General features: G+C 39.2%; 2 protein-coding genes across 2 annotated transcripts in view; one reads left to right on the forward strand and one right to left on the reverse strand.

The window, feature by feature from the left end:
* Window positions 1-9,538, reverse strand: part of pacsin1b (protein kinase C and casein kinase substrate in neurons 1b) — a 36,194-nt gene extending 26,656 nt beyond the window's left edge. The window contains exon 1 of the mRNA XM_085274943.1: window positions 9,370-9,538. The gene's annotated coding sequence lies outside the window, so the exon portion shown is untranslated. The remainder of the gene's footprint in view (window positions 1-9,369) is intronic.
* Window positions 9,539-10,558: 1,020 nt separating this feature from the next.
* rps10 (ribosomal protein S10) lies at window positions 10,559-14,409 on the forward strand. The gene is made up of 6 exons (XM_085274944.1): window positions 10,559-10,712; window positions 11,167-11,316; window positions 12,122-12,296; window positions 12,941-13,018; window positions 13,997-14,052; window positions 14,324-14,409. Exons 2-6 carry the CDS (start codon window positions 11,167-11,169, stop codon window positions 14,363-14,365), a joined length of 501 nt encoding a protein of 166 aa, XP_085131070.1. The 5' UTR covers window positions 10,559-10,712; the 3' UTR covers window positions 14,366-14,409.
* The last annotated feature ends 304 nt before the right edge of the window (window positions 14,410-14,713 follow it).

Raw genomic sequence — 14,713 nt, forward strand, 5'->3', positions numbered from 1 at the left:
AAACGACTCACGGACCGGTACCGGTCCGAGGACCGGGGGTTGGTGACCACTGCTCTAACACACATCCTCTGCCCCTCTCAGCTTGTGTACAGTCCACATTATTCAAATTCAACTCTTTTTCTTCCCTCAGAACCAACCTGTTCATGCTGCCCTCATCACATTCAAGTCCTATAAATAGAAACACATTCATCAATTATTCACACTGCTGTGTAAACAGTTAGACGAGATGAACAACCCCACCTCACGTGGAGAAACTCTGTGATCTCACATCACTGTAAAGACAAAAAGATCAATATAATACAGGTGCACTCCAACGGGCCTACACATAACATTTACATGTAAAAGTATTTTACATCTTGAAGAAAGTTAGATTTGAATCCTAGTACAAACTTTATTCTACAAACAACATGACTCCAGCTCTGCAAAATACTCTGGAATCACAGCCGATGTCTCAGCTGAAAACACGAAGTCTGCAAGTAAATAAAATGTGTATGATCAAAGAGAATCTGGATGCCTCTTGCCTCCCTTAACAGCTGCTGTTATAACAAAATAAGCCTTGACGAGAGGCACTTCTCCTGAGTGACTGTTTTACCATTCCCCGGTACAAATATGTTACAAAATTCTTTACTCAGTCAAACAAATGGAAAACAAAAACAGTGTTTATACCGTAGCAAAACAGACTCCAAACCTAAAGAGTTCTAAAAGAATGAACTTGAAATCAACGAGAACAAGGCAGTCTGTCAGCTCAAATCTTCTAGGCCTAGTTTTGAAGCCACATGCATTATGTTAATTTCTTCTATATTTTCATTCTTGGCCTGCACCAAACTTGTTTTTATGAAAATAATTCATAGCTATGTCATACTATTCTTTGTGAAGCCCCTCAGTTGAGCATCTGTCTAAAACAAGCAGTTCTATCTCCACTCTCTTTAAGGCTACCTTTCTTTTAAGCCAGTTTTCAGCTGACTGATGCCCTGGCCCAAACAGAAGATTGGAGCATCAGGTTTGAGAGCTCCTCTACTCAACCAGACCGGGGCATCCTAGATATTAAGGATTAACCATTTTAAGGATGTTAATTCACACTAACATCACACAGAGCCTAGAGCAGAAGAAAAAGAATGGTCCAGACCACCTAAAGCCTAAGCATTTGGTTTCATTATTCAAAATTCTAGCCATGTTTTATAGGACAAGCCACCCTTATAACAATATACATCACAGGAAATAAGGAAAAGAAAATTAGGTGTACATTTCAGGTATGATCAGTAGGATGCAAACAGATTGTTAGCAGTTAAACATCTAATTGACGAGTAGGAGAAAAAAGGTGTTTACTAACTCTAAGGTTACTTATCCACAAATGAAATATAGCTACAGATGGTCATCAACAGAGCCAGAAAATAAACAAAAGCAGACATGACTCATGTAGTAGCTGGAAACACCTTATTTGTGCTATTATTCTGTCTGTTCCCCTAATTTAATAATGAAATCGTCTGTGGTTATATCACTAAGAAGCCACTGTGAATACTTACAGTGGCACTACAGATCAAAGTCTAGCTGCAGGCATTATACAGAAAAAATTGCAGAGACTTTTGTGAATCCAGAGGTGACTGTGTGGAGTCTGAAATACCTGCAGCAGTTACACAGTCAGAAAAAAGGCAGCTTACCAGACACTTTGGCCATAGGTTACATTAGTCACAGGTACCAAATAGTAATAAACGTATGAACAAAATGTTGGTAGTTGAATTGCATAATGTATGAAGTATGAACATTTATTTAAAACTGTTGTCTGACAACGTCACAGGTTACATTGGTCTTTAATGCTACTAATAAAATGGTATTTGAAGGCATGCAAAGTAATGCCCATTCATAATTAAAGTGTGGCACAGGATCAGTCATAAAAAACCACAAAACAAAACCCTCCACTGCAATTTCACATTAAATACACACACACAGCAGACTAAAAGCAGACATTCAGACACATCAGTGCAGATCATAGTGGCTACTGAACCTGGTTTATCGTCTTTGTGGCCTCTCAGTCCTCGACAGCGTTGCCTCGAGAAATTCTGACAGAACTGACACCTGACACTGAGAGACAGTATCTGTTTACCTGCAACTCTGACACATCCTGCAGTCTACCACGCCTTTTACAAACACACACTGCAAGAGTGAACTTTGACGTATGCCTGAGAAGACACATTACGCCATCAATAATTAGCTGAACGCGAGAGAGGGTGGAGACTGTCGTTCCTTAAAAGGCACCTTGTAACCAGGCACAACTGTTACTGCATATCTAAAGGAAGGCCGACTGATAGAGGGAAGGCGTAAAATTACTCGTCACAGGGATTAAAACGGGCAGAAAGGACAAAGGGAGGAGACAGTCACACGGGTGGTCAGATAAAGCCTGATCTGTGGAGCACAGACAGGGATGAGTCAACATCAGGGTAACATTTCAGCTGCGCTGCATCCACTCAATCAATACAGATTTGCTGATGCGAACGCTGCAGTCTGAGCCATAACATTTCTTTTAGAATGGTGCATGAAAAAAACTGAATGATAATGAGTGCCGCAACACATTTTAGGAAAATTCTAAATAGCTCTTCTGTTATTTAGCGTGATGCTGTGAATAAGAGGACTCAGAGCAAGCAGGTGTGCTTACGTGCTTCAACAACAGACAGAGCAGTGTTAAAACATCAGCCATAAACAGCAGCAGATAACAACATGCAGGGACCCCAGAATCAAAGAAAGCTAACTGCCTATCCACACAGACAGGCACTCATCTCCTCTGTACGTGCCATCTGTGGGTCATCTACTTGTGCTTTTCCCAGGGGGCGACTGCTCTGTTTGACCCCAGTGTTATATCCCATAATTGCAAAAAGTAATTTATGACCAGTGTGCTGGCAAATAAAAACGGAAAGGGCAAGAGGTCTGGCTCTATGCCCCTGTACAAAAAACACAATCTTGTAATGCAGTCTTTTTTTCCTGCTGTGATTTGACAATTTCTGTTTTATTATTGTGCTGGGGCATGGCCGTGTGTGAGGCACTGGTAAAACTCTTTGAATACTTTGGTTTTATTGATTCATTGAAGACATAAAAGCAGCCTAGTAAAGTCTGGCTAGAATGAAAGTCACAGTACATTTACTTTCATTATAATACCCACGAGCTAGTTCCTCTTTAATTCTGTATAATGTTTTGATGACAAGCGGTGAAAAATATTATGTCCAACCTTGTGGTTTTAAACGCCATTAAGTGTTCAGAGCTGAGCCAGTTTTCTTTCAAAGAATTCAATCAATAATCCAGGACAAGTTTTGAGGACCCCAGTGCTCTTCATGCCAGTGTTTTGCAATGAATAATCTTTTTTTTTCATCATCCACAGCAGAGAGGCAGTGTGAGCTTTTTATTGAAGACCCCTGGTTCAGCTGCTGGGGTTAAAGTGTGAACCACACACACACACACTGAAGCCTGGACTGAGCAAAGCTGATGCTGGGCAGGAAAATGGAAGTTACTGATTCAGTGCAGCTGCTAAAAGCTATGAGATGCACACACAAAAGCCTCTGCTGTTGATCTCATGAATAAACGTTTCACGCAGCTAGAAGTGAGAGCAACTCAGAGGATACACCATCAGTGATACAATCAGGTGAGGGCAAACTATGCCGGCTGCTGTTCAACCGGCAACTTTGGGGCAGTCAAGTTGGAATCTTTTATATTCAAATTCGGTTCTGCAGTGCACATATGGTTTATGAACACAACGTGTAGGTTTAATTAATTAATTAACTTTTTCCATGCAGAAGAAAGAAACGTCCTTTTCAAACGCGCACAGTGCAGCGCATTGACACTTTATGACAAGCCGAAGAAACACTTAGGTTTAGAGTTAATCTAATAAAAATATTATCAGAAGACAGTTCATTACTGTTAAGCTTTCTCTATCATAAAACCCTTTTGACGCTGGAAAAACACTGAATTGAGTATTTCTGGGTCTTTCAGTAAGCCAGTTTAAAGCTCATTTTTGGCCTTGGAACATCTGACAATATCTTAGCTATTGTTCTGCTTTGATGATTTTACATGATGACCTACATCACTACAACAGGATGTTTATTATATGTAAATATGTGTTAGTGTTTGGACAAAACACCAATTCAGAGGCTTCATATTTTTTTTTTAATGTAAACGTATCTTCTGACATTTTAAGTCATTAAATTAACTGGTGCAGTTCTAATCCATACAAACACGCATATATTTTCATACACAAACACAGACCCCATCTTTCACAAACCCAGTCACTATGGCAACATCAAGCCCTCTTCCTTCCTTCTCATTTGACTCTTAAGCTCTTCACTGATGCTATAAATCTGATGGCCGGAACCTCAGAGGACCGAAGCAAGCCTCCAGCCAACAACCTCTAATAGCTTCTTCTTGTTCCCCTAAAGCTGTGAGGTCCTTTTGTAACGTAACACCTACAATAAAGATGCCCCAGAGATACGCACTGATATATTACACTCCAGTAAATAGAGGCATGCACATCACGTGACACATATCACATCAACTTATCCAAGTGCATTTGCTCAGTGAAGCTCTCACTGACACTCACAAAAACCTGAGTTGTGGTAAACTACAGCTAAAGAATGTCTTCTCGGGAAAAACACTGTGCCTGATGAAATTATTACATTTCAGAGGCATCTGACTGAAAGCCTGTACTGCCCTAATGGGTAAAAACAATTTGCGAATGAATTAGAATTTGAGGAAAAACAAGAAAAATAATTGCTTTTGTCTATAATTATTTTTAGATCCATTTAACTTGGGACAACTTTCAGGGCCCTGAGCCCCAGTTTGAAATACAGATTTTCATAAAGACTGCAACTAAGTATTATTTTCCTCATTGCCTTTTTAAATTAAATGTTTAGTCTTGGGCTGCATGTAATTAATTTTTTTCCCCATTAACTGTTTGGTCTGTAGCGCTTTAAACCTCTGGGGGGAAAGGCTGAGTCAGGTTAACAAAACATACACAAAAAACAGAATATAAACCTATGAAATCACCCATTTACCTTTAAAATACCTTTTCTCACAAAAGGAAAAAAAAATCAAAACTGAGAAAAGGTAATGGCTACAATATTTTGCTTCTAACATGTCTGTTTATCAAGCACTTCTAGTTCCTGGTAATGAAAGAGCAGCTGAAGAACTGAATTTATATGAGTATAAATGTGATGTCTGGATTGTGCTAGGAGCTGATCTGCACTGCACAGTCACTGTCAGACTGTGCTGATTAAGAATCTAAAGGCACAGTGCAGTGAAGTCAGACAGTACCTAAACACAAGCAGTGGCTGGGCAGACAATTTTGAAACAGAAAATGAGTCATTAACATATTACCCATGTAAATAAATACAATAGATTTGGCTTTAATTACTGGTTTGCTTTTAAGGGGGATCTGAGAGGTTCATACCAAACCACATATGTACAGGCAGATGCTGCATTTAAAACATCTATTAAGCTGAACAGATTTGTTGACTGATTAGTCGGTCTACAGGAAAATCATGAACAAAGTCAGTTTTGACCAAAGCTCAAAACTTAGTCTTAAAAGAGATCCAGATAGCAGACACGAGCCTAATCATCTTACTATTGGAACAGCAGCAGAAAAAAACAAATTGTACTTTTTTGCAGATTCTTTTTCTACTCTTTTTCTGGTTGAAACCACACTACACGAAAACAACTGGATCACAAAACAACACAACTCATCTACAGGTATTTAAGGAGAAGCTAAGTGAAAACGACATCATTTCATGTGTCACTTCAGCTCTAAAGGATGGAGGATGCAAACCTTTAAGGGTTTGCAAAACAGCCCTGCTTTCTCTCACGATCCCCTGCGAGGATCCTATCTGAGACACCAATTACCTTCTAGTTCACAGCAGAATCGAAGGCCCTGCTCTCTCAACCGTTTACCTAAAAGCCTGAGCCACTAAAAATATATTGAGATAGCTATAAGTGGATCCCTTCCATTCAGCGACGGAAATTATTACCCGGAGAGTTTGTCCAAACACACAGCAGTTTTCAAAACATGCAGCAAAAGCACTCATCTGTTTTAATGTTGGGGTAATTCTCAGAGCAACTAAGATGAAATTAAAATTTTAATTGCATTCATCCAAAGCCAGACATAGATGGAGTAGCTTAGGATGTCTGAAGCCATATTCTAGGTTACAAAGGCTAAAGGGACACATAGAAAGAAATACTCAAGCCTAATTGCTTTCTTCCAATCGTCTAACATCGGCAGGGTGCACCAGATGTGACGTGCCAATCATGGAAAGTACAAATGACAACTGGAAGCAAACTGTTGTGTCTATTCCCACTGGGAATGACATATCCCTAATTATTCATACAAAAAGCAAAGACGGGCTAGGTTTTAGTCTAATTGATTACGTTAACAGTGATACTTCATCTGTCACCCTTCCTACAAAAATGGAGAGGGGCTGAACCACCAGCAGCAAATCAAATGAGTGTCACTAATTTTTCAGATAAACTAATCCAAGCTGGCACTCAAATGAAAGCTCTTTAACATGTGTGCACTCAGGCCTCCCTCTTTAAGTTTGTGGTCCTCAAACTGTGGGGCAGACCCCACTGTTGTGGTGAAGCATCAATTCATGATATATTACACTTGCTGGCAACTTCATTAACTACACCTTGTTAGTACTCAATTGGATCTCATTTTGCCAGCAGAACTGCCTTAACTCTTCTTGGTATAGACCCAAAAAGGTGGTGGAAACATTCCTCAGACATTTTGATCCATATTGAGATGATAGCATCACACAGTTCGTGCAGTTTTGTTGGCTGCAAATAGACAATGAGGATCTTCCATTTCTCCAAATAGCAAAGGTGCTCTGTTGGGTTAAGATCTGGTGACTGTGGAGGCCATTTGATTGCAGTGAACTCATTGTCAAGTTCAAGAAATCAGTTTGAGATGATATGAGCTTTGTGACATGGCACATTATCCTGCTGGAAGCAGCAACCAGAAAATAGGTACACTCATAAAGAGCTATACATGGTCAGCATCAATATTCAGGCAGGCTGTGGCATTTAAATGATGCTCAATTGGTACTAAAGGGTTGGGATCAAAGTGTGCTGAGAATCCCCCCACATCATTTCACCACCACTATCAGCCTAATCTGATGATATAAACTAGGGTGGATCCATGTTTTGATATTGTTTACACCAAATTCTGACCCTAAAAATTAAGACTCATCAGATGAGACAAGGTTTTTCCAGTCTTCTGTTATCTGATGTTGGTGAGCCCATGCAAATTATAACCTTAATTTGCTGTTCTTATCCAACATCTGTGGCACCTAGCGTGGTCTTCTGCTTTGCAGCCCATCTGCTTCAAAGTTCAATGTGTCGTGCACTCAGAGACGCTCTTCTGCATACCTTGGTTATAATAAGTGCTCTCCTTTCAGCTTAAAGTTAAAGGTTGTGAAAAAATCCCAGTGTCTACATGCCTAAATGGACTGAGCTGCTATCATGTCTTTAGTATTTTCATTACTGCTCCAGTCATCGTAGCTGAATAAACCTTCCTAATATTCACATAATAAGTTTATAGACAATACACTTTATTTTTCCAAAATGTGGGAAATTTCCTTGGTACAACTGCTAGAAGAATAGAATAAAAAAGGACAAAATACACATCTTAATAAGAGAAAAGTAATTTCAAATAAAAAAGAATAAAGTTTGATGATGAGAAATGAGCTGCAAAGACTTCCTTATAGTAAACAACATGAGAGGCAAAGGATTTTGAATAAGCTTATAGACTCAAAGCAAAGCTCAGTCCACTGGATGGACAAGACTGTGCTTGGAAAATAATTAAGGTTTAATCTTTAAATGTTTATTTGTAAAAAACAAAAATTTAAAAAAAGCACAATTTCATCAATTCTCCAGAAACGTGTCACAAATGCGGTGTTTTATCCAACTTTTAGCTGTCAGATCTCAAGTGTTTACAATTATGGAGAAGATAAAACATCAGATCCTCAAATTGACAAATAATGTGAATAATTAATAAATAATTGACACTGTTGTCACCAAATTATTGGTTAATTAACTCACCAGGTTAACATATAGCAAAGGACATCTACCCACATGTACACAGTAAGCTTTCTGTAATGTAGAAGAAGTGGGGTTTTTTTTGTAAAAAATAAAATAAAAGTGACTTTAAAAGAGTATTTTGGGAAATAATTACTTCAGGAAGTTCAAAATCAAATTAGCAGTACACCCTCGACCTCTTTCAGGTAATGGATTAGAAGAGCTGCAGGCAACCCCAGTTGTCAGTTTAATACACAACTGTTCAGCCAGATATTAAAGCACATAGTAAATGGAGTGGTACTTCCACAGTGCCTTTCTACTCAATTCGGGCACTTCTCTACTTTTGGTAAGTCTCATTCAGCCAATCACGCACACGTTTATACAGCACTTTTATCCTTACAGTATGAACATGTTTATGTAACTGTTAGTCCTCCTGGTAAAATGACAGACTTTGGAGTTTGCAAGATCAAACTGAGAAGGTTTCTAATAGCTGCCTTCAGAACCACAGGAAGTGAAAAAAGGCAAAACTGTTCTTTGAGTGTTTCTTTTTTTAATTGCACATTAAATTGATGTATGATGCACATTTTAATCTATGGTTCTTACACAACTTTTTCCCTTTTGCATTCTAGATGCACAGTCTCCAGTGGTCTGATCTCTCACGGTCTGTCTGTACAGCAATGCCTACCAAAGATCTGAGTTCAGAACCGTGGACAGAGCTCACTAACACTTAGAGATGAGAGACTCTGCTCAGGGGGAGGTCAGCAGCCCTGTCTGGCCTGATTTACCACCAGCTGATCTCCAGCGATAAATCAAAGAAATGTGCTGGTCTGGAGGAAGCACGGGCTTTTGCCCAGGGACAAGCTTTTTACTTCAGACGTCCCTCCCTGCCCTCTGCAGTAGCCCGCACAGGCTGCTGCCGGCCGGCTCTCCAATGCTTCATGCACTTTCTTCACAGAAACTCCTACTAAGGACTCAGATTGTAGATTTGCTGATCTTTGCTCATTTTTATATGAATAAGTGTCATGAAGCAGCAGAACAGAGCAGCGGTGTTAGATACAAACTGCGGGTTTTCGGCACAGATAAGGGAGGCAAATAATAACAAATCTTAGGCAGACTTGTATTTCTTTTATAAAAAAATAACTTTTAAATCTGTGGACTTTAATTGAATCTCGTTGGCAATCGTCGCGGTCGCTTGCTGCCTCGTTATCGCCGACAGCAGTAATATTTGCTCTGAATTAAGCTACTTCATCATAAAAATCAACCGCCGGTGGCTAGCTGTTGATAGCAGACACACGGTTATGAAAGAAATCAAGAATAACTTACAAATTTATACGAATTGATAATCCAGCTTCCTTTGAGCTCTCAAAATGTAATAATTCCGTTCATCACCCGAGACTGCCTCCTTCTGTCGCCGGTAAACGCGCCGCTGAGAGGAGCCGCCAGATGGGGGAGGGTGAGACGGCTCAAATCAAACCAACCGTAACGGAGGGGTTGTTTTCCGGGAAGGTCTTTCAAAATAAATGCCCAATTTTCTTCTTCCTATTATTATTATTATCATCATTATTATTATCATTATTATTGTTATTGTTGTTGTTGTTGTTATTATTATTACAACGTTTCCAGGAAAATGTGTCAAATATGTATAAGATGAAATCCTTGTATTAGAGAAGCTGAAAGCACATGTTTTCTATTTTTCACTGTACTAAGAACAAGTATTTTTGGACAGTGGCAAATTGCTGTTATCTAAATAATCTTATTTTTATTTCTTCTTTGATTACTCACTCTTGCAGACATGACTGCCACAAAATTATCATTCATTTATACCAAGTTTTTTGATGTAACTCAACTGAAAAAAAATTCTAATTATTTGCTATATATTATACTGAATATACTTCATTGCCTGTGTGTTAACACACTGCGACTGTGTGTAGTCTGTGTAAAAATAAAGTAAAAATGGAGTAGAAATAGCCCATAATACTGTTTACTCTTAAAGGAAAAGTATGTATGTATGAAACACACCAAATGTATTTCGAGTCAGGTTGGGAAAATACCCCGAGATTTTTACTTCTTTATTCTGAAAGAAGCTTCCATGCAAATAAATGGACTGCATACAACACATTTCTTGGGGTTATTGTTTTGTTTTGATTTTTAAATGCCACATCCCTTCAGTAAAAAAAGGTCTGTCTGCTCTTATGCATATTTAAAAATATTCCAGGTAGATATGAAGATTTTCTGCAGGAGTAACTTTCTTTTCTTGGAGGGCTGCATCTTGCTATCCAGGGTCCATGTTTCTGAAGCCTTTGAATCACTGCTGTGTAAAAAAAAATCACTGTATTTATTTATTTATTCATTATTTGTAATATTAATATTACAAATAAACAAAGTCATACAGAAGGAGAAGAAGCACCGAGCACTAGTGGATGATTTTGTTGAGTTTTGAAATGCCCTTCACGTCTTTTTTAAACTAAGAAGAAGTCGCTGATCAGCTCGTGCAGCTGGTTTTAAAGGATGACCCCAAACTTTGCAGCTCCATATTGAACACAGGATACGTTTCCCCTCCACACCAGCAGAGGGCGAGCCTTTCCAGCCGGCCCGCGCCACAGCATAAACCTTCCTGATCGAAGAGAAACTTTCCTTCCGGCTCCGGTCCCTTAACAAGTGGAAAGGTAAAGTGAGACTCGGCGCAATAATCCAAATAAATCTTCACCATCTCAGATTTTGTGAAATAAAAATAATAGTTTTTTCATTGTTATTAAAATTATAAATGGAGACATATGCGTATTTTAGCCTTAAACGCCTCTCAGTTGTTGATATTCGGCTTAGAAGTAGAGAAGTAACCCCGGCTTCAGCGTTCACGAACGGTTGCCATTTTTCTCCTGTGACGCGGTCTTCAGATATTAGCTTTTAATTTCTATAAAACAGAGTGGCTGTTGATGTGAATGTGTCCAAAAATTCGTGATGTGTTGAATTATTAAAGCGTCCGCTGATTGTCTCTTCAGCGATTTGATTTTCATTACTAGATGTGTCTTAGCACGCTAGCCAGTTAGCATGCTATTATTGAGGCTGCTGTAAGTATGGGTTGAGTTCCAGGGATCTGATGCACGTTGTCTCTTAATGCAGATGCTGATGCCCAAGAAGAACCGCATTGCTATCTACGAGCTCCTCTTCAAGGAGGGAGTCATGGTGGCCAAGAAAGACGTCCACCTGGCCAAGCATCCTGAGCTTGCTGACAAGAATGTACCCAACCTTCACGTGATGAAAGCGATGCAGGTGAGAAAGAACGAAGGTCCAGCTTGTAAAGTTCTCACCAAGACTAGAATTAACTGAGATGTAGTGACTGTAAATGGGCTCGTGGGGAGAAGAAAGTGGGGGAATGTGACAAAGTGATCATGAATGTGTTTTGAGCATCACTTATAAGTTCTGGGTTTGTGTTTTTAAGTGGGAAGATGTCATTTGTCAGTCCAGATATCAAGTCCTGGTTGTGTACCTGTAAAATTTGTTTAGTAGTTTAACAGTACCATGCTGTCAGTGTTTTATGCAATGCCTGCCATAATGTCAGGACCTGTCCCCTTTGTGTGTGCCCCACCACTTTTTAATAGACGGTTTGATTTGGTCCACTGTTGTATGTGGGGGAAAAATCAGCATGTATCTGTTTATTTTTTATTTATTTTTCTTTGGCTTTCACAGAGGATGTAACATTTAGCTGATTTTTACTGCCGTCACACTCATGGCAAATGGCATTTACAGTAGGATATTACTGATGTGTATCTTTTGTGCCCTTTCAGGTTTCGTAAAGTTGTGTGGCTGATTATTTGCTCTTTCAAACATTTTTCACATGGGTGTTGGTGTCGGCTCAGAATCTATTGCATCTGAGTTCATTTTATCTTTTGGAATGATTGTAGGGCAGTATGGTGTGTGGTGGTTAGCACTGTTGTGCACTTACTTGCTTTCTGTGCACTTACCTGAGCAAGAAGCCTAAAGATACTTTCTGCATAGTGCTGCCATACCAACCTAGATTTTGTACTGATTTATTGTGGTAGTCAGTATAATGTGGTAATTGTGCTTTTCCGTGCAGTCTCTGAAGTCCTGTGGGTACGTCAAGGAGCAATTTGCCTGGCGCCATTTCTACTGGTACCTCACCAATGAGGGCATCCAGTACCTGAGAGACTTCCTCCACCTTCCCCCTGAGATCGTGCCCGCCACCCTGCGCCGCCAGACCCGCCCTGAGACCGCAAGGCCCAGGCCCAAGGGTAAAACATCTATCATACATGCTTGTTTCTAATAAGTTTTGATTTTTCATTTCCTGAAGCCAGAAATACTAGTAATAGTATTTAATATGTTAATGCTTCCTGAGGTTATAAATGATATTGAAGCTGATTGTGAACTCAAAATCTGGTGCTCAAACACAGTTTTCCAGAAATCAAAGTTGCTAATCTAAACTTCAGCAGATTGTTTTAGATGTTCTGGATCCTGAGTGTGATCTGTTCTAAATAAGGTTTATTTTTTTCTCTTTATCAATGAAAGTTTTTTGATTGACTTCTGAACTAGATCGTAACAATCTCATTTCATAATTTCCTTGCCTTTCGTTGAAGCTGAAGTTGCACTTTCAATTGGCATCTTCAATTGGATCTTATGAAAATATGCTAAAGAGGTTTCAGCAATTAAGTGCCACATAAAATGTTATGGTCTCCTCTTGCTGTTAGAGGGTGTTGTAAAGCATACAAATTTAAGTAGTTCATTAATAAACTCAAAAGAGGGACCTCAGAGTCCAAAGACTTATATTTAGTGAGAATTGTTAGCATTAAAATTAAAGAATTTTAAAGCCTATTGAATTTCCTCTTTTGGAAAGCCAGGAAAACTGGAGCTTAATGTTTTGTCATCTTTTTACCTGCAGGAGTGGAAGGAGAGAGGCCCGCCCGCCTTAACCGTGGGGAGGCTGACAGAGATGCTTACAGGCGATCTGCCGCGCCCCGTACGTATAACCCCAACTACACTAGTCACATTATGAGTTGCTCATGTGGTCTTGTGATGTTTACATGAATGATGCAAACTAAAATGGTAATTTTGGATCATTAAATCATACGGTGGTGTTATTCATTAGTAAAATGTCTTGATTTTTCAGAGTGAAATGTGAAAATGCAGTGATGTGACCCATCACATGTTCCTATAGTTTGTCTACTCTTGTCTGAATGAGCACCTCAGTCCTCATTCTTATAGGCTGGTCACGCAGATATTAACACCAATAGTTGTAACCCCACAAAGCTCTGAAATGACCTGCCTCCAAAAAGTACAGGCATCTGCAGACATCCGAGCACCTCGATAAACTTTGAGTAGATTTGTATAAAATTTTAAAGTTGGAGGACCTCTAGTGGCTGTCTGAATCACTGCATGTAAAAACTTTACACTGGCTACGTCACCTTTAGATGGCGGTAGAAACCAATGCCCTGGAAAATGTTAAACGTTAATGGTAAATGTAATGTTGTAAAATGGTTTGTTTTAAGCCAAATCACAGCCTGTTTCCAAACCAGTAGTGCTTGTGCCAAAACAAAAGCAAATGACATGTTAAATATGTTCTTAGGTGAGAATCTAAATCATGTTTCCTTTAGAAAACTGATCACAATGATTCAGATGAAACATGTTATCAAATATATATTATTGAAAGGATTGAGCTTGTATGACAAAGACAAAAATCGATGTATGTGGAGGATTTGGATTTTAAAAATGAGGCATATGAAGCTCCCATCACATCATTCTGATGTTCAGAAGGCAATTTGCTGGTGTGAACTTTAAACTTGTTTATCAAAGAAAAACAACAGTAAAAATTATTATTACTGCCCCACCCCCCCTGTCTAATTTTGGTATATATTTGACATGTTATGGTGAAGTTTTAACAAGTTTGACATTTCTGAAAGTTACTGGCTGACCTCTTAACTCATAACTTCTCCTTTAGCTGGTGCTGACAAGAAGGCAGAGGCCGGTGCTGGAGCTGCCACAGAGTTCCAGTTTGTAAGTACATTTCCTTTGTTTCATGCGGGTATTTTGAGAAATGGGCTGGCAACAAAAACCTTGTCTTGATCTTGAATGTTTTTCTGTTATAAGAATTGTTTTCTACAGCAGAACAACAAAGGCTCTTCTCCCTAAATTTGTGGGTGCGGTTTTACATGGGTTTTAAAAAGGAATGTCAGAAAGCTAAATGTGGTTTATACAGTGCAGCTGGAAAACTTGTAGATTCTTGTATTGAACATGTTGGTCGACTGACAACATTTTTCTGTTGCAGAGAGGTGGCTTTGGACGCGGCAGAGGACAGCAGCCTCAGTAAATTTCACTCTCTCTTTGTGTACAATAAAGAAAATCCAAATACAACTCGGTCTGTTTGTGCTTTTCTTAAAGTATTTTGTAAGATGAGCAGGCGAAAGTCCACATACGTTGGTTATAAATTTGAGCAATGTGATGGTGGACCAGCTCAGGATTAATTGAGTATTAAAATACTTTGATAATTAATGAGTGTGTCAAGAGAGGTGCCACAGTGAGACTGAGATGGTGTCAAATGAAAAACAAATGCCTTTGTTTTTGGCAGGAAGTTAGTCTGGTGGGTAAATTGTGTGGAGGGTCATTTTTACAGTTATCTCCCTCACTGTTAGTCCACACAGAAAACATTAGGTGGTTA

This window comes from Mchenga conophoros, linkage group LG5, assembly GCF_057382185.1.
Source record: "Mchenga conophoros isolate Kocher_MC1m ecotype Shallow Benthic linkage group LG5, M_conophoros_male_GT1.1, whole genome shotgun sequence".
NCBI lineage: Eukaryota > Metazoa > Chordata > Actinopteri > Cichliformes > Cichlidae > Mchenga > Mchenga conophoros.